The sequence below is a fragment of the Pseudogymnoascus verrucosus genome (genome assembly GCF_001662655.1).
Source record: "Pseudogymnoascus verrucosus strain UAMH 10579 unplaced genomic scaffold scaffold_20, whole genome shotgun sequence".
Classification (NCBI taxonomy): domain Eukaryota; kingdom Fungi; phylum Ascomycota; class Leotiomycetes; order Thelebolales; family Thelebolaceae; genus Pseudogymnoascus; species Pseudogymnoascus verrucosus.
In genome coordinates this window covers 355020-371314 of record NW_017263671.1, presented here as the reverse complement: position 1 = coordinate 371314, position 16295 = coordinate 355020, and the positions used below count along the sequence as shown (strand labels likewise).

Sequence of the window (16295 nt, the reverse complement as noted above, 5' to 3'; positions counted from 1 at the left end):
TTGCTATGTATTGCTAGCTAACTTCCTAGCCATCTTCTCACCTACGTACTTGCATTGCAACTGTGGGAAACGGCAAACACTCAAATCTTTCCACGCCCAGCACCCTGTTTAACCAATCCCTCGACAGATTTCAGCGGTGTCAGCTTGTACTTATACGGAGCCTTAGTGAAGTTTCCCTTCTGAGTAATATTCACGCCCGATCTGCCGAAGTCGTTCTCTATTTTTGGTATTAGCCTGAGTTTACAGCAGATAAGATGAGAGCAAGTCTTACTGGCGCCAAGGTTGGCAAATCCATCAATCTCATAATCGCCATCAGGCGAGGTGTTCGGGGAGTCCATTGGGATGACAAGACCGTAGGTGCTCAGTGCCTCGGGGGTGTCGCCACGGAAGACGTTGCCCTCGACAAGGACCTGGTTGTTGGAGCGGGAGTGGATGGCCTGGTAATGGAAGTCATTGTAGAAGTTGTTGTACAGATGCTGGTGTCCGAATCGACCCGCTGCGGATATTTTTAGTCAACACTAAACCGGGAGGGTGGAAAGGAAACAGGCTACACACCATTGCCGCGGGTGCCCATGTTGTTCCAGTGGTTGTGGTGATATGTCACGCGGAGATGTCCACTGTCCTCGTCGCCGTAGGCATCGCTGTTGCCGACGAGAGATGACTAGAAAGTGTTGGTACAGAACGAATGTCAGTTTTCAGAGGGGCAGTTACCTTCCAGTGGTCATGGAAGTAGTTCCAGGACACGGTGATGAAGTCTGACGCGTGTATAATATCAAGCTGACCATCCTGTAAAGCAACAGTTAGCCTTGCTCAGAACGTCAAACCACCGAATTTCCTGTCCATCGACAATTGGAATGCGGTATAACACGGCAAAGAAGTTCAGCATACAAATTTATCAGGTCCGCCATCGATGTCAGAGGAAAACTCGTTGTGGTCAATCCAGACTCTGGTTGAACTGTGAATCGTAATGCAGTCATCGTCGAGGATATCGTGGATGTGTAAGTTCTGAATTATCACATTATCCGCGGCTTTGATAGTGACACCTTTGCCAGTGATAGTTGCACCTTTGCCATGGCCAATAAGGCTCTTGTTGGAGCCGACCAGGAGGCGCGCAGGAAGGTCAAAGTCACCCTTAATGACAACGGTGAGAGGATTCTTGCCCTGCTCGAGTCAGATATACTTGCCAGACGGATTGAACGCTGGTCGAAGATGTTTCTTACCAGGACAGCGGTTGCGAGCGCAGCAGCTGCTGTGACAGTGGTTGTTGGCCCACCCTTTCCACCAGTCGTCACGCCGAGCGGGTTCTCCTTGGCGAATCCCTCAAGGCCAAACGACTCCTTACAGTCTTTGGCAGGACCAGGGGCCGCAACGGCCGCACCGACCAGAAAGTTAGCCGCGAGGGCAAGTGTGAACTTCATGTTTTCGAAGATACGCCAAGCTTTAATCAGTAAATGAGGCGAGACGAGGTCTGCGGCGGTGGACGGCAAAATATGGAATGGGATGAGATGCAACGAGCGACGAGAGAAGAGAAAGGCTGGACATGTTCCCTCTTTATAAAGATGAGGCGGAACCCTTCAAGCAGATCGGCCGTCGTTGATCACGAATCTCTATTATTCCAAGAGTGCTCTGTTGTCCTGATATATTTATCCGTCTTAGCATTCCTCTCTAAATCCCCGCATTCTTGACATAGCCTCTCCATCTTGCGGGGTCCTTTAAAGCTATGCTTGGCTCTCCACCATGAATTTATGTCACACTATCAAAACCAAGACCGGGAGTTGGTTAGTAGATCACAGGAGGAGTCGAGTCGTGAAGAAGTGTCTGAAATTAACATAGCAAACAGCGCAAACATATTTAAGTTAACAAAATATAGTAGATCATCCAGGGGTCGGATTGAAGATGTTCCATCCACCAATAAATATCGAACCAACAGCAGGAATGACGGCGGTGAATGGCGGGGAAACGGGATCGGATTATTCCTCCACTCAGCGATTTCTAGCCAAGCTTCTTTTCTTCCATTCCCCAGATTTCCTGTCAAACGGCCCTCGTCTTTATGTTTCCCCATTATCCCGATGTATATCGTGACGCAGCCGTCCCTCACACAATTATGACAGGCCGAGAGGAAAGGTAGAGTGGTATTTGGAACATGATTGTCGTCGATCACTTCCCTTTACTATCTGCCTCCTTGATGAAATCGAGTCGTCGCCGTAAATAACTCCATTTATCAAACCTGATTCCATCAACTTACAATAAATAAATCACTACTGCATTCCAAGCTTAAACCCGCCAGGCGCTTGTCGTTGGAACAGCCCGTGTGGATCGTATTTCTTGCTCGTGGCTTGCAATTGCGCCACATTCTCCGGCCCGTATGAAGCGATAGGGTTCTGTTGCTTGTCGGCATAATTTAAGTACCGGAACCGGCGCAAGAGTCCCATCTCCGACGCCACGCTCGCGATCTCATCGAACATGTTGTGGAGTTCCGTGTCGACCAAGTCGTTCGCGCCGTGGCCTTCGAATTGCGCCAATTGTAGGATGACTGTGGTTGGTTGGTGTGAGCAATGTGCTGATATCTCACAATAGATGACTTACCAATACGGTCTCCAGTGTCAGCGCTTAGTCCGAGTGAGTTTCCGCCATTCTTTTCTCCGAAACTGTCTACAAGCGCTGGAAATGGCTCCATCATTGTAACCCACTTGATGCCACCATTGATCTGCGGCATAATCTTGTGGACGGTGGCGTTGCTAATGTCAAAAATCTTGGAGAGAAGTGCTGCATCGTTGCCGTATGTGCCTGTGTAAGACAGGTGATTCCTGTTTTTTGTTAGTTTGGGTTATCTACTTCAATTGCTTTTCACTTACTTATTGTACGCAACTTTGGCGCCCATCTTCTGCCCCAGAGCAATAGAGCTGATGTTTGTGATTGCAATATTGTTGCTCAATTGGGGCTTAATATTGACCAACGGCTGAAAGATTGGCGGATTGGCAACTGGCTTTGTGTATGCCACAGTATGGTTCATGACCCAAGATTTGGTGGCGGAATTAAACTTGAAATCGCCCACCAAGGCAGCAAAAGGGTCCTCATTTGCATTCGACGCAATATCGCTGATAGCTTGGAAAACTTCCTCGCGACTATTGATGGATTGGCCGAGATAACCAATCCACATTTCCCCCTGAGGAAATGTGCGCAGATCAAATGATGTTGCGATGCCAAAATTGCTGTTTCCTCCCTTCAAAGCTTTCAGAAGGTCTTGGTTGGAAGTGGCGTTGGCGTTGACGATCTCTCCCGAGGCAAGCACGACCTGAAACTATCAGCTTTGATACAGGAATCACTTAAAAATACCAACTTACTTCGACATTTAAGATATTATCGGTTGCCCAGCCTACTCGCGGGCCATAAAATGATATGCCACCTTTTCACAGTCAGATAAGGATTCACGGCAACAGCAGATTTTTAAATTCATTCGTTACAAACCTCCGAGGAGCACACCAGCTACGCCAACATCGCCGTTCCGGCCGCCGGCAACGGAAAGGCTTCTGTTGTCAAGATACTCATAGACCTCTCCCCATTGACTTCCAGCTCCAATTCTGGCGACAGTTCCCTCTGAGTTGGTCTCGATTTCGTTGAGCTGGCTCATATCAAACTTGACTCCTCCATCAATATTTGCAGCTCCAACAACAGTTCCATGCCCTGCACCTTTAACTGCAAAGTGGCATGATTCGATGGTTGAAATGATGGAGATGGCGTCTGACACCTCGGAGGCTGTCGATGGCACAACAATGCAGCTTGGGATGAGTTCTGACTGTTGCAACGCCCAATACGAACTCTGTGATTTGGCATACGCGCTGCTTGAATTGAAAACCACTGAGGATCCCAAACCGGCTGAAAGCTGAGCACACTATAACTGTATCGTTAGATGAACGCTGCGTTGAGTAAATAGATGGACATGAATACTCACACAGGTATCGCTCCCTTCACCAAAGCCAGAAATATCATTTCCTCCGCCGTTCAAGCCCAAAATATCGCCGAACCCACCTCTTAAGATCACATCAAATGTGTCCTTTGAATCCTTGCGTGAGTTTTTGGCACTCTTCTCTTTATTTCTGGGACTTTCCGCGCCGGTTTTGATACGCATGCTGGCCATGGCGTCTTTCACCCAATCCACGTCAGTTGCAATCTCAACGGCTTTCTGCTTTATGGAAGAAAGCCGCTGGCGCATTGTTTTACGCTGTGGTTTCATTTGATATACCAAGAGCCTTGCTGGATCAAAGCTGAGGTAGTTTGGGGTATTCCATGACTGGTCGTCCCCCCATAGAGATGACTCGGATGATGCAGGACTATTCTCATAAGCATCATCGGTTGGGAACGAGCCTTGGTAGTTGTTATTGGGACTGTCGTTAACAGATCGAGTTTGAGACACTTTCTTTTGAGAAATTGCAGCAGTAGTGTCTGACTTAAGAGTTTTCCTATTTCGCTTTTCGGTGGCTTTTTGGGTCCGCTTACTGGGACCTGCCTCAGTGCTGGTCGCGTCAAAGTCGGTTGTGAGGTCCTCTATTGCGTCTATTGCCTCTGAAACTGCCCTGTCTTCTGCAGAAGGTGTAACAATCGGTTTTGCTTGAGGTGATACGGCAGATGAGGCCACACCAGGATGTTCAGAACCAGGGGAGTTCGTGGTATCGATGGTCACATTCTGCGATGTGGGAAGAGATCCTGATTCTGGCTTTTTTGACGTTTCAGGAACTAGTCTTTCGCATTTTTTAACATCGTCCCATTTTGGGCCTCTGTTGCTGCGGCTACTTGCCTTCTTGATGCTGTTGGTGCTCATGTCTCAACACCGTATGCGGACGGGCTCTGGTAGGTATCCCACGGTCTTATCCAAGTCCGTTGATAAATTTGCCTGATAGTGATATGTAGTTATTGATGAAAAAGGCAGATTTTTGATTTTTGGTCCCAAGCGTAAATACTCCCTCTATTGTGCGTGTTGAAGGAGCGGTCGCGCGTACCACCGTCGAATGTTTTCCAATAGCGCGTGCCTGAGAAAGCCAGAACGAACCATAAGACCAGCATTTATCATAAGCACGCCTTTAACTTAGTTTCAACCATGTTAGTGTCTTGTTGGCACTGCTTAATGAGAGGCTAGGGTTCTAGACCACGCCATTTATTATCATAAATCGACTATCTATCTGCCTAGTATTCATATTCGGCGCCAAAATTAAGTCTGGGCCGAAAGTCAGATCATGACAGCGGGGGCTAAACTAGGGATCCACCTAGGCTTGGAATTAACTTACGTAGATTGGCCTACATAATTTTGAGCGCCTATCTAAAATAATGAAGATCTAAAATAATGAAGTACATTGTTTCATATATGAGAGTAAAGTAAATAATTGTGCTGCCAAAATAGCAACTTGAGCGTCAAAGAGCCCCTAGATCTATCTGGAAAATCTATACGAAGCTCGAGGTTATTCTGTAATTAGAAAATAGTCTCATCGGGCTCCAGAAATGGCGTGAATCTAATCCTACCACACCAGCTATATTGTGACCTAAGACGTCATAGTAGCAACAGTTAGTATATGAGGTGACCTTCTGATGAAACATGTGAGTATTGAGGTCAATACCTCGCCTTCCCAGATAACATCACGGTGCAGTTGCGGACTACTCTACCGTAATTTATGTGCACTATGGAATGTACAATACATATCTCTGTACCATAATTTGAGTACGAATGTAATATAGGAAAAATAATTGTAAACAAGTTCTAATTCTGTAGGCTAGTAACATGAACGTTCCGCATCTAGTCTGCTCCTAACTCCCAACTAGTATAACCCCCCTGGCGTATTAGGCCTTGTTTTTCACTTCCGTGAAGTGTTCCTCGAGCGTTGGGGATTTTTTAAACTGGTCCAGGACAGTGAGGTCCCTGTTTTCCCACAATCCCTTGCTTGCAATCAATGCTGCAGCTTCAGCCATGTACTCACCATACCCAGTCCTGCCCTTCTCCTCTCTCAGCCGAGCAAGTTCCTTCTCGAGATCATCCACGCTACCCGCGCGAGTAACGTCGACTTTAACCCCAAAGACTTTCTCGTATACCACCGCGAGCTCCTCGATGGTCGTCACTCCAGAGCGAATTTTGAAAAAGCCGCCCTTCCCAGCTTGGACGCCGTCGCCATAGAGCAAAATATCAATTGTGCGCGATGCGGCATCGTCTTGGGTGCTCCAAGGCCATTTGCTCTTGGTGTTCTCGTTGCCCCAGTAGCGCATGCGCGGCCTGTCGCCGCTCGTATCAAATCCTCCAGGCCCGTAAGGCGTGAATAGAAGGTCTGTGAAGATACCAGTAAGTATGTAGACTGGGCGGATGGTGCTGGTCGTCGCGATCTGATGCTCGAAAGCAAGATGGTTGTTGTAATGCTCGAAATCATTGAACTTGATATTGGTCCAGTCACGGCTCCAGGAGGAAGCGACGAACACCTTAATTTGGGCCCGCTCTGCGGCGCGAATGAGAAGAAGGTGGCCGTCGAGATCTAGCATAGGGATTGGAGAATAGGCATTGATCACCGCATCGACTCCGGCGACGGCTTTCTCATGAGCTGGGATGTCATAGTATGAGTCGCTTTTGACAAAGGATTCCAGATGTTCTGATATTTCAGGACCAAGGCTGTCGGGGTTGCGGCCTAAACCGCGGACAGACAGCCCTCGTGCAATGGCAATTTCAGCAAGGCGCTTGCCAAGGCTTCCAGTAATTCCGGCAATAAGAACAAGCATGATGAAGTATTGATTTTGTTTAGATCTGCAGTTTAAATGCACTGCTTAGACTTGTAATGATGGATGATGCGAAATTGAGTTGGATATCGAGGCATAGGCTGGGGGAACCACCCTCTTTAAATACTCCATCAAGTCCACATCACATACATCCGTTTCCTATATTCACCAATGATGGATTCCAATCGGAATACGGGTGCAAAGTCTAAAATCGATAAATAATGCAGCATAATCTGACAGCGGCGGCACAGGGATTCCGGCATTTTGAGAATATCATAGCCCAATCACGGTGGTACAGGGATTCCGGACATATCCAATATCATGGTTCATGGTGCAGGAAGTCCGGCACGGTTGCGAAAGTCCGGCACAGTAGAAAAACCCGGGGAAATATACTTTTACAAGCGAGCGCATCCACAAAAAAGCCAATAATATATAAGATTAATCTCGATTTGGCAGGCGGTCACTTACAGAAAATACTCCCCACCATTCGGTATTCGGTAAAGTAGGTATGCGCGGGCCAAGCACGACATATCTAAGCACGACATGGTCTTGATAGCCAACACCCTAAGATAGAAGGAGAGGTTAGTCATGTGTGTCAGGCCTGTGAGTATGAGTGCTGTCAAGTCGTCGAACTCTTCTTCAACACTATCATGGACGCCTTCAGAGACTCTACTCCTCAGGAATCTGCCTATTCCGCCCCTCAGGTTGCCGCCTGGCTCGGTCGCATCTCCCTCCCCTCATCCCTAACCCAATACGTGGATTCTCCGTCAGCCTTTCCTAAGACAGCCACATCCCTCCAGTCGCTGTTCCGATGCCAGATCACAACCTTTCCTTACGAGAATCTCTCAGTGCACTACTCCCAGAGCCACCAGGTCAACATCCAGCCAGATGTGCTGTTTACGAAAATGATGGGCCCGGATCATAACGGCAGGGGCGGCTACTGCATGGAACTTAGCATCTTCTTCCACCACATGCTGCGCGGGCTTGGGTTCCACGTCTACATGACGGGCGTGCGCAACCGGACGCGGACTGACGGGAAGCCGCAGGGCGAATATCAGGGGTGGTAAGTTTCCTAGAGGAGGGTATGAATGGCGTTAATGAAATAGGACGCACATTAACAACATCGTCCACCTCCCTTGCGGCTCCAAGTTTAGCGCCGACGTCGCGTTTGGTGGTGACGGGCCGACGTCTCCTCTTCCTATGGATGGCATGGCATCTGCGCTTCGCAATCTAGGAACCCAAGAGGTACGCCTCATACAGGAAAACATTCCTAAGCAGCGCCTTCGGGAGCCGAAGTTGTGGGTGTACCAGTATCGCAACAGTTCTGATAAGGAGTGGAACTCATTCTACAGCTTTTCTGAGATCGAGTTCTTTCAGGAGGATTTTGAGGTTCAGAATTGGTGGACTAGCGCTAAGACACTCCATCGGTGGACTGTGTTAGTGGTTCGATTTCTAAGGGAGGGTGAGCCCATTAAATTCTCTAGAGATGGTGCCTGGAGGAAAGGAGATGACCAAGAGATAAGCATTGTCGGCAAGGTAATGCTAGTAAATAACCTGGTTAAGGTTAATGTAGGGGGGAAGACAAGGGTTGTACATGAGTTTAATTCCGAGGATGGACGGTTGCTGGCACTCCAGGAGTATTTTGGGATTACATTAACGCAGGAGGAGGCCCAGTTCATACAGGGGTGGGACATGGCGCTAAAATAGAGTCCGGTGACGAGACTGGATAAACATGAATAGAAGAGTAGATGTTTAGAACTATGCTGAATTGAACTTTATTGCAGAGTCTGGCCTTATTAAAATTTACAAAAACCGCAATAAAAAAAACACACTATGCGTCGTTATCCCATCTTCTCCATAGTCATTCTCTCCATTCTAGCTATAATACTCATCCAACCACTGCCGTAAATCACCAATAGTCTCGTAGTCCAAGAAGAGGCTGCCGCTGACCTTGACTTCTAGCTCTGATCTGAGCTTTTCTGCGATAACTAGAGACATCAAGCTGTCAATTCCCAAATTAACGAAAAGGGCGTCGTCTGACATCTCAGAAAGTTCTAGGCCTGCCTCGTTGGCAATGAGCATGATTGCCTTTGCAGTTGTAGTGCCGGAAGCGGCCGCGGATTCAACGATAGATGGGGCGGCGGCATCGGGGGCAGGCAGTGCAGGGGCAGGAGGGTTGCCCTGCTTGTCGTCACTGTCAGGTTCGGATGCACCGCGAGCAAGTATCGGGAGTGACACTTTTGCATCAAATTTTGTTGCATCTTGTGCTGGGACCGCAGTTTTGGGGGCAGCCACCTGCCCCTTTGGCTTGACATCGAAGGTGGCCATCTTGTCTGGCGGCGAGAAAAAGCGGCTAAGAAGGATGCGCGGATATCTGCGGAACTGTATGCTACCAACCACACCCATGATGGTATCATCTTGCATGATGTACACGTCGCCATTGTAAATAGTCGGATCCTCGACTGTAGGAATCATCTTGACATACGACCGATACTTGGCTCCTGGAAGCAGAGGCTTCGCGAATCGCATCGAGTTCCAACCAGGAGTAACACAGTAGTTATTCTTTGTATCAATGGCATCCGAGCAGTTCATGATAAAGCCAGCCAAGTGCACCACACTGTCGATAAAGTATGGTGGAACTGTCCAGACTCCACTCTCCTTTGTGGTCAGTTGCACGTCAGCAAACCCTTCTAGTTCATGCATCACCACAGATTGCATGCCACGGTATTTCTCAGCGTAGTTGACTAGGTTACTGGCAAAGATCGTGTATGCCATTTTGCGAGAGAAACGGTTGGCTTTTCCCTCTGTAGCTAGGCGCTCAAGCGCTTCGATGCGGCCGTGGATGAGGTGACCTAATGAGGCCCAAGATGAAATCCATTCAGATGAATCCCCATAGATTATGTTGGCGGTTGCAAATGGCTCGTGGGCATAGCCATCATTGTCAACATTCTGCCACGTTAAGTCGACCACGCCTGAGCGGACGTCGGCAGTGACAGCAGTTACACGGAACAATTGGGGAGTCTTGTTGCTGTTTTGGGCAACAAGGCCTTTTGCGACAACCAAGTTGGCAAAGTTAACATTGACTTCCTTGGCTTTGGGATAGAACTTGCGGTATATATAGTCGCCGAGGGTGTAGGCGAGGTCAGCGTGGATGGACTGCAGAATTGGTAAGCACTGTGACTGAAGAATCTCGCAAACTGTAGACTTACAGATGTAACAACACCGCAATTGTTCATGCTGTGCCCATGAGCAGCGGCGAGCATATCCGCTTGCATAAGATCAGACTGCATCACCACCGTGCCAGCAAAATCGCTAAAAGACTCGTCGATGATCTGCTGCACGGTCGTTGTCAGAAACCCGCTCGCAGGCAGCGATCTTAGTACAGATTTTGCTCTGGCAGCCTCCTTCTCGGCATCGTAGAAAGTATTGCCCTTAGTCAGACACCAGTCACCATTATACTGCAACCAGTAGTTCTTGTCATTCCAGGCGTATGTTGGCAAGTCTAAAAGGCGCAGCCTTTGCTCAAATGGGCGGTGGAATTCGTTCCAACTGACCCCAAACCCAGCAAGATGCAGAGCAGCCATGCTTTCAGCCATGGTTTTCCAGTTGTTATCTCCACGACGGATCGATGGGATGGTAAGCTTCGTGGACGGGATGGTAGTCTTGACAAAGTTAGTGCAGACAGGATGTGGTCCAATTTCGATCCAGACAGTTTCATCGCTAATGGTAGAAATCTTTTGAGCATTTCTCAAAGCAGACAAGAAGTCAACAGGCTCCCTGGTGGCTCGGCGAACGTAGTTTGCGTTCAGCGTCTTACTGTCAAAAATAACCTTTCCGAGCAATGGCGAGATGAAAGGAAGTTTAGGTTCCTGAAAAACAACTCCAGTCTTTGATATCTCCTCGAAGTCATCCAAAATAGGATCGGTCTGCTCTGAGTGGAAAGCAAACGCGACGTCCAACTTGAAGCAACGGTAACCGGCCGCCTCGAGCACCACAGCGACATCATCTGTACTCTCCTTAGTACCGCTGAGGACAGTATCGGAAGGTCCATTGACACAAGCAATCGTATACGGCTTTGTTCCTAAGCATTCCTCTATTTGCTGAAGAGTAGCCCGGACCGCCATCATACTATGACTGCTAATCGTGCACTTTTCTTCTAGCATTTGAGCACGACGCCCAACCATGAATATGGTGTCGCTTGCAGTAACCACACCAGCTATGTGCATCGCAGCATATTCGCCCAGACTGTGACCCATGACCACGTCTGGCTTGATTCCAAGAGAAACCCAGTATTTTGCCAAAGCAATCTCGGTGCATACCAGGGCAAGCTGGGTGACTACCGGAGAGTGCAAGTGGTCCTTAGGATGAGAGCCATCTAGAGCGGGAATAATAGATGGAAAGCCTTGGCGTCGAGCGAGAGAATCAAGATGCTGAATATGCTCTCTGAATGTTGGTACATCGTGGTACAACTCAAGGTTCATCGATTTATAAGAAGAGCCCTGGCCAGTAAAGGCGAAAGCTACTGGTGGACTACCAGAATTTCCAATAGGCTTCATTGAATCGATATTTTCTAGGCGGGAAGTAAGCTGCTTCTTTAGGTGGCCTATATCAGAAGTGGCAATTGCTACACGATGGCTGTGATGGGAGCGACGTGCAGTCGTTGTGTAGGAAAGGTCGGCAAGGTTGATATCTGGATTCGCATCAAGGTGGGCGATCAGGCGCTCAATATTTCCTGTTAATGACCCTTTAGTCTTGGCGGATATGGCGATGATATGAGTATTGCGTGGATCGGCCTCGGATATGTCTCGAGTTGGTGCCTCCTCTAAAACCATAGTCGTGTTCCCGCCAGCGGCACCAAAGTTATTAACAACTGCAAGTCGCTTCTTAGACGATGTTTGCGGCCAGGGTGTCATTTCCAAGTCGATGTGGAGGTTGCGTTTGTCGAAGTCTCGGGGGAATCTGGGGTTCATCTCCGTTTTGATTCCGATATGTGGCGGGATAGATTTTTTTTGGAGCATGATAAGCACCTTGATCAATGCCGTTGTGCCAGCAACAGATTCACCATGGCCAACGTTTGCTTTTACAGCACCAATGTGTAGGGGCTGGTCCTTCCTACGTCGCTTGATGAGCGGAGCATACACTTCCATTATGCCTTGCATCTCCTCGTGGTCACCAGCTTGAGTACCAGTGCCATGGAGCTCAATATAGGAAACATCCAATGGATCCACGCCGGCCTGGCGAAGCACCTGACGAGACAGATACGCCTGATGGCCGGCATGAGGGTGAGTAATAGAGACGGCCTCGGCAGAATGGTTGGTTCCCGCACCGAGAATGACGCCCAAGATGTTGTCGTTGTCTGCTTCAGCATCTTCGAGTTTTTTAATAACAACAGACCCAACGCCGTCTGCACGACAGTACCCGTCAGCGGTAGAATCCCAGGTCTTGCATGCGTTGTGACCTTTAGTTAGGAAATGGCTCTTGCAAAGGCCAGCGAAAACATCCGGGTTAGTTAGCACATTAACACCGCCCGTGACAGCCATATCTACATCGCCGTTCCAAAGAGCCTGACAAGCGACCTCGATCGCTGCAAGTCCGGAAGAGCAAGCAGTATCAATGCTGTAGCTTGGACCCGCAAATTTAAAAAAGTAATTGATACGACCGGGGCCGAACGCACGGCAACCGCCTGGAATATAGTATGTGCCTACATCCTGGCCTTGGTTAACCTCACGGTAGTCGTCGGCGGCTTGTCCATAATATGTTCCAATGCGTTGCAACTGTGTAGCAGCTGTGCGATTACCGACGTACCCAGCTTGCTCCAGTGCCTCGTATGCCGTTACAAGAGCCAAACGCATCTGCGGATCGACGGCCTGAGATTCACGAGGAGACATGTTGAAGAAAGGCGCATCAAACAAACCAGGCTCATCAATAAAGCAGCCAAACTGTGTCATGGTCTTATTCTGCTGCTTGCCGGTTGGGTCGTAGTGTGTGTCGATGTCAAAGCGGTCAGCTGGAACTCGACGTGAGACATCAAGGCCTTGCTCTAGGATCTCCCAAAACTTCTCAGTATTTGTGGCACCTCCTGGAAATCTGCAGGCCATACCGACAATGGCCAGCTTAGACTGTGCAGTGCCGTGGGGTGTAGTATCTCTTGGTGAAACCTGAGAGATCCATGACATAAGACTGTTGATCGAGACGTCGAGATCTGGAACATTGCTCTTCAGGGTCATATTGAGGTCGTTAAGGGGAGTGGAGTTGCCGAAGCAGTGAAGCACTGCTTCCGCGGTAACGTTAGACTTGGCTCGTTCGACTATGCCACTGACAACATTATCCCAATAGATTGTTTGCGTGAGCAGCTCTGAGACGACGCATTCAAACATCTCCATGGAACTCTTGGCCAGATATGGCAAACCGCTGCTGGTCGATAAAACTGGAATAACTGGCGGAGAATTTGTGATAGCGGCGTTTAATGAACAGCCGTGAACGATACTATGTACATGGTCCAGACCGAAGATATGCGGCGCGTGGCAGAGGCCGCCGTACACTGGCAGCTCAACGACCTTCGACTCGCGGAATAACTCTGACTTATTAAACAACGCTTTTAACCTCGATGGTGGTCCGCTAACTGTGACTGATGTCCGGCTAACAGCGCTGATAAATATTTTGCCAGTATTGGGTATCTCCATTCGAGAATGCATGTCATCTAGCTCCTTGTAGGCCGTAGTCGGGTCAACATTGTGAACCACGTACGCCCACGAATCTGGGCTTTCTGATAAATCACGAGCTTCCAGGTTCTCCGACATGTCTAAGACATGAATGCCCAGGCGGAAGGCGAGACGGGCTGCATCTGCGCCTGCCAGTGGCAAGTCGGCCAATGTTTGCGACAATGAGACGGCACTCGACGATAGTAGGCCAGTGCCTAGGCCAGCAAGAGATGTAATTGAAAAGTCAAACAAATCTCCAGAGCGACTCTCGACATATCTAACAACGAGGGTTAACTATTTAATTCTAGTGCATTCAACATATGAAATCACTCACCCAATGTAAGTTGCTAGCTGAGCGACGACGAGCAACACTCCATCCACAGCCCCACAGATTAGGCCTTCCCGAAGCTGGCTGTTTTCCGCCCAAGCCAATAGAGTATTGAATGGCGGAATCAGTTGTTTGAGCTCAGTTGGTAGTTGGCGAACTTCGTCCTTGATAGCCCAGGTGGCCTCACGTATGAATTGGGCCAAGACAGGGAAATGCTTGTCCTTGCTATGGTTGTGTAGGCGGCGAAAAACGTCAACCAAGTCATCTTTAGGGAAGTCGTTGCTAAAATAGACAATCTCCATCTTGCGAAAACCCTCGTAGGATTCCGAATCCGTGGTTGGGGTATGTACGGACATTAAGGTGGATGGATGGGTAGTGAACGGCGGGTGGAAGGAGAGGGGTAAAAATGGATAATAGGAGACACTCTGTCGATGTCCAGATATAACCAAGAGTGTCTTCTGGAGATCGAGAGCCTATTATAACAGATATAACTGACAATACTGAAAACATCGAAACAATCGCTCTGCCATAGCGCGTCCAACCATTTTGTATAAAACGTGGTTCTAGGCCGCACCACAGTCCCGCAGCCGGATCGGACGATTGATCCAACATAGGAACTACTTACTACCTACATCGCACCGGGTCATCTCCACTTCGCTATTATTACCTCACATGGCAACGTTGCTGTTGCTGTTGCCGCTGTCGTCGTCGTTGTTGTTGGCGGTGTTACTACCGGATTGGTTGAATGAGGTCTCATACGTACCTACCTTTCGCCACATTTATTGCTTGGCCTCGAGTCAAACCAAACCAGCCACACTCCGTTATTCACCCGTCGAAAAGAAATGCCCGTAGTTCATCCCGACAATTACTGTCCGAGAATCCTAGATATGCTATATTTATAATTTTTCTTGCATGTGAAGGGCTAGAAACGTCTATTACGTCTCAAAATTGATATGGAGTCATAATGCGATGCATGATCGGGCTCCGAGCCTGAAAGGTCCCCTCGGCACAATGCCCATTGTCCCCTTATCAGAACAAGCACCCTAGTGCCTCCGAGCTATTCTTGGCATTTTATGAAGTCATGATCCGTTATGAAGGGAAAACAATATATGTATCACTCTTAATGTCAACCTAAAGCTGTTTTCACATTCATAATATATTCTTAGAAAGCATTTATACTTTCGCCATGGAGAACGACAAGGGCGGATATAGGCAGATCAATAAGTCGTTGAACATCTGTGCCTTTGATGAGTATCTTAAAGGTCAGACCGCACGACTGCCGCATATCGAGAGTATTGAACAGCTTACTCCAAGAGTGCTTCGCGTTCTTGGCCAGAACCCTGGAAAGGTAAATGGTCATCCCCGGATCTGGCCCCTATCTCTAATATATTATTGGCAGCTAATACTTTCGTGCAGTTTACGCATCAAGGGACAAACACATACATCGTCGGCACTGGCCAACGACGCCTCATCATTGATACCGGTGGGGGCGAGCCAGCATGGGCCAAACTGATTGACTCAACATTTATATCAATGAACATCAGCCTCTCATATGTTCTGCTGACCCATTGGCACGGTGACCATACCGGCGGAGTTCCAGCTCTTCTGCGCCTATACCCACATCTCACGAATTCCATCTACAAGAACGAACCGGACCAAAGCCAACAGAACATCACCCACGGACAGATATTTTCTGTTGACGGCGCAACAATCCGTGCTATTCATGTGCCTGGACATTCAGAAGATCACATGTGTTTTATCTTAGAAGAGGAGCAGGCAATGTTTACCGGTGACAATATCCTTGGCCACGGTACCAGTGCTGTAGAAGACCTCGGCACGTTCATGGCCAGCCTACAGAAGATGGCTGCCCAGGATTGCCATATCGGTTATTCTGCTCATGGCGCCACAGTCACCGACTTGCCAGCCAAAATTACCGGGGAATTAGATAACAAGTTGCGGCGCGAGAAGCAAGTTATGAATGCGCTTGGCAGAGTCCGTAGCCGCGGCGAGAAGAGCGTCACCACCAAAGACTTGGTAACAGAGATCTACGGCGAGTCGCTTGACGAAGATACGAGGATACTCGCATTGGAGCCATTTATCGACGAAGTGCTACGGAAACTAGCGAATGACTGTAAGGTTGCATTCGAAATGAGGAGAGGCAAGAAGAAGTGGTTCTCTGTGGAGGAAATGGAGGAGACAACCACGCAGCGGTTTATGGCTCTGAAAAATCCACTGGCCGTAACTATTCAAGTTTAAATCATGGAAATCAATATTCTAAAGCACTCATATGATAATTTATAGCATGGCAGAATCGATAGAAAATAATATTACGAGAAGCAATAGAGTTAAATGGAGCCTCTTTACTTAACTTCACATTATCACTCGCACAATACGTAGCCCCTACCAACCCATAGTAGGTTCTAAACTATAGCAAGTTCGGAACAATGGAACAATGGGACAATGGGACGTTGCCTTCGGGGAGAACGCGCACCTCGCGGATTACTCACTCGAGTGGTTTG

The 16295-nt window shown here is 48.5% G+C and overlaps 6 protein-coding genes across 6 annotated transcripts; 2 read left to right on the top strand and 4 right to left on the bottom strand.

The window, feature by feature from the left end:
* Nucleotides 1-28: 28 nt before the first annotated feature.
* VE01_05555 (uncharacterized protein) lies at nt 29-1825 on the bottom strand. The gene is made up of 6 exons (XM_018275018.2): nt 1221-1825; nt 889-1161; nt 712-786; nt 556-661; nt 272-496; nt 29-217 (listed from the first exon to the last, which is right to left on the bottom strand). The coding sequence occupies exons 1-6, from the start codon at nt 1416-1418 to the stop codon at nt 81-83; spliced, it is 1014 nt and encodes a 337-aa protein (XP_018130718.1). The 5' UTR covers nt 1419-1825; the 3' UTR covers nt 29-80.
* A 184-nt stretch (nt 1826-2009) lies between these two features.
* On the bottom strand, nt 2010-4819 carry VE01_05554 (uncharacterized protein; the record flags this gene model as incomplete). The annotated part of the gene is made up of 6 exons (XM_018275017.2): nt 2010-2533; nt 2587-2807; nt 2856-3295; nt 3345-3406; nt 3469-3892; nt 3953-4819. 6 exons carry the CDS (start codon nt 4817-4819, stop codon nt 2259-2261), a joined length of 2289 nt encoding a protein of 762 aa, XP_018130717.1. The 3' UTR covers nt 2010-2258.
* A 1010-nt stretch (nt 4820-5829) lies between these two features.
* Nucleotides 5830-7120, bottom strand: VE01_05553 (uncharacterized protein; the record flags this gene model as incomplete). The annotated part of the gene is made up of 1 exon (XM_018275016.2): nt 5830-7120. The coding sequence occupies exon 1, from the start codon at nt 6748-6750 to the stop codon at nt 5830-5832; it is 921 nt and encodes a 306-aa protein (XP_018130723.1). The 5' UTR covers nt 6751-7120.
* A 94-nt stretch (nt 7121-7214) lies between these two features.
* Nucleotides 7215-8513, top strand: NAT3_2 (N-terminal acetyltransferase). The gene is made up of 2 exons (XM_018275015.2): nt 7215-7810; nt 7854-8513. Exons 1-2 carry the CDS (start codon nt 7398-7400, stop codon nt 8452-8454), a joined length of 1014 nt encoding a protein of 337 aa, XP_018130722.1. The 5' UTR covers nt 7215-7397; the 3' UTR covers nt 8455-8513.
* Nucleotides 8506-14332, bottom strand: VE01_05551 (Type I Iterative Polyketide synthase (PKS)). The gene is made up of 3 exons (XM_018275014.2): nt 13783-14332; nt 9957-13725; nt 8506-9903 (listed from the first exon to the last, which is right to left on the bottom strand). The coding sequence occupies exons 1-3, from the start codon at nt 14130-14132 to the stop codon at nt 8623-8625; spliced, it is 5400 nt and encodes a 1799-aa protein (XP_018130721.2). The 5' UTR covers nt 14133-14332; the 3' UTR covers nt 8506-8622.
* Nucleotides 14333-14893: 561 nt separating this feature from the next.
* On the top strand, nt 14894-16132 carry VE01_05550 (uncharacterized protein). Its single transcript, XM_018275013.2, has 2 exons — nt 14894-15124; nt 15193-16132. Exons 1-2 carry the CDS (start codon nt 14963-14965, stop codon nt 16030-16032), a joined length of 1002 nt encoding a protein of 333 aa, XP_018130706.1. The 5' UTR covers nt 14894-14962; the 3' UTR covers nt 16033-16132.
* The last annotated feature ends 163 nt before the right edge of the window (nt 16133-16295 follow it).

Excerpts from the sequence above, each read along its gene's own strand:
- VE01_05555 (XM_018275018.2), bottom strand. The coding sequence starts at position 1,418 with ATGAAGTTCACACTTGCCCTCGCGGCTAACTTTCTGGTCGGTGCGGCC. Across the intron at positions 787-888 it reads ATGGCGGACCTGATAAATTT|GATGGTCAGCTTGATATTAT; the intron begins GTATGCTGAACT and ends GTTGCTTTACAG. Across the intron at positions 662-711 it reads ACTTCCATGACCACTGGAAG|TCATCTCTCGTCGGCAACAG; the intron begins GTAACTGCCCCT and ends AACACTTTCTAG.
- NAT3_2 (XM_018275015.2), top strand. The coding sequence starts at position 7,398 with ATGGACGCCTTCAGAGACTCTACTCCTCAGGAATCTGCCTATTCCGCC. Across the intron at positions 7,811-7,853 it reads CAGGGCGAATATCAGGGGTG|GACGCACATTAACAACATCG; the intron begins GTAAGTTTCCTA and ends TTAATGAAATAG.
- VE01_05551 (XM_018275014.2), bottom strand. The coding sequence starts at position 14,132 with ATGTCCGTACATACCCCAACCACGGATTCGGAATCCTACGAGGGTTTT. Across the intron at positions 13,726-13,782 it reads CAGCTAGCAACTTACATTGG|ATATGTCGAGAGTCGCTCTG; the intron begins GTGAGTGATTTC and ends CCTCGTTGTTAG. Across the intron at positions 9,904-9,956 it reads ATTGCGGTGTTGTTACATCT|TCCATCCACGCTGACCTCGC; the intron begins GTAAGTCTACAG and ends CCAATTCTGCAG.
- VE01_05550 (XM_018275013.2), top strand. The coding sequence starts at position 14,963 with ATGGAGAACGACAAGGGCGGATATAGGCAGATCAATAAGTCGTTGAAC. Across the intron at positions 15,125-15,192 it reads TTGGCCAGAACCCTGGAAAG|TTTACGCATCAAGGGACAAA; the intron begins GTAAATGGTCAT and ends ACTTTCGTGCAG.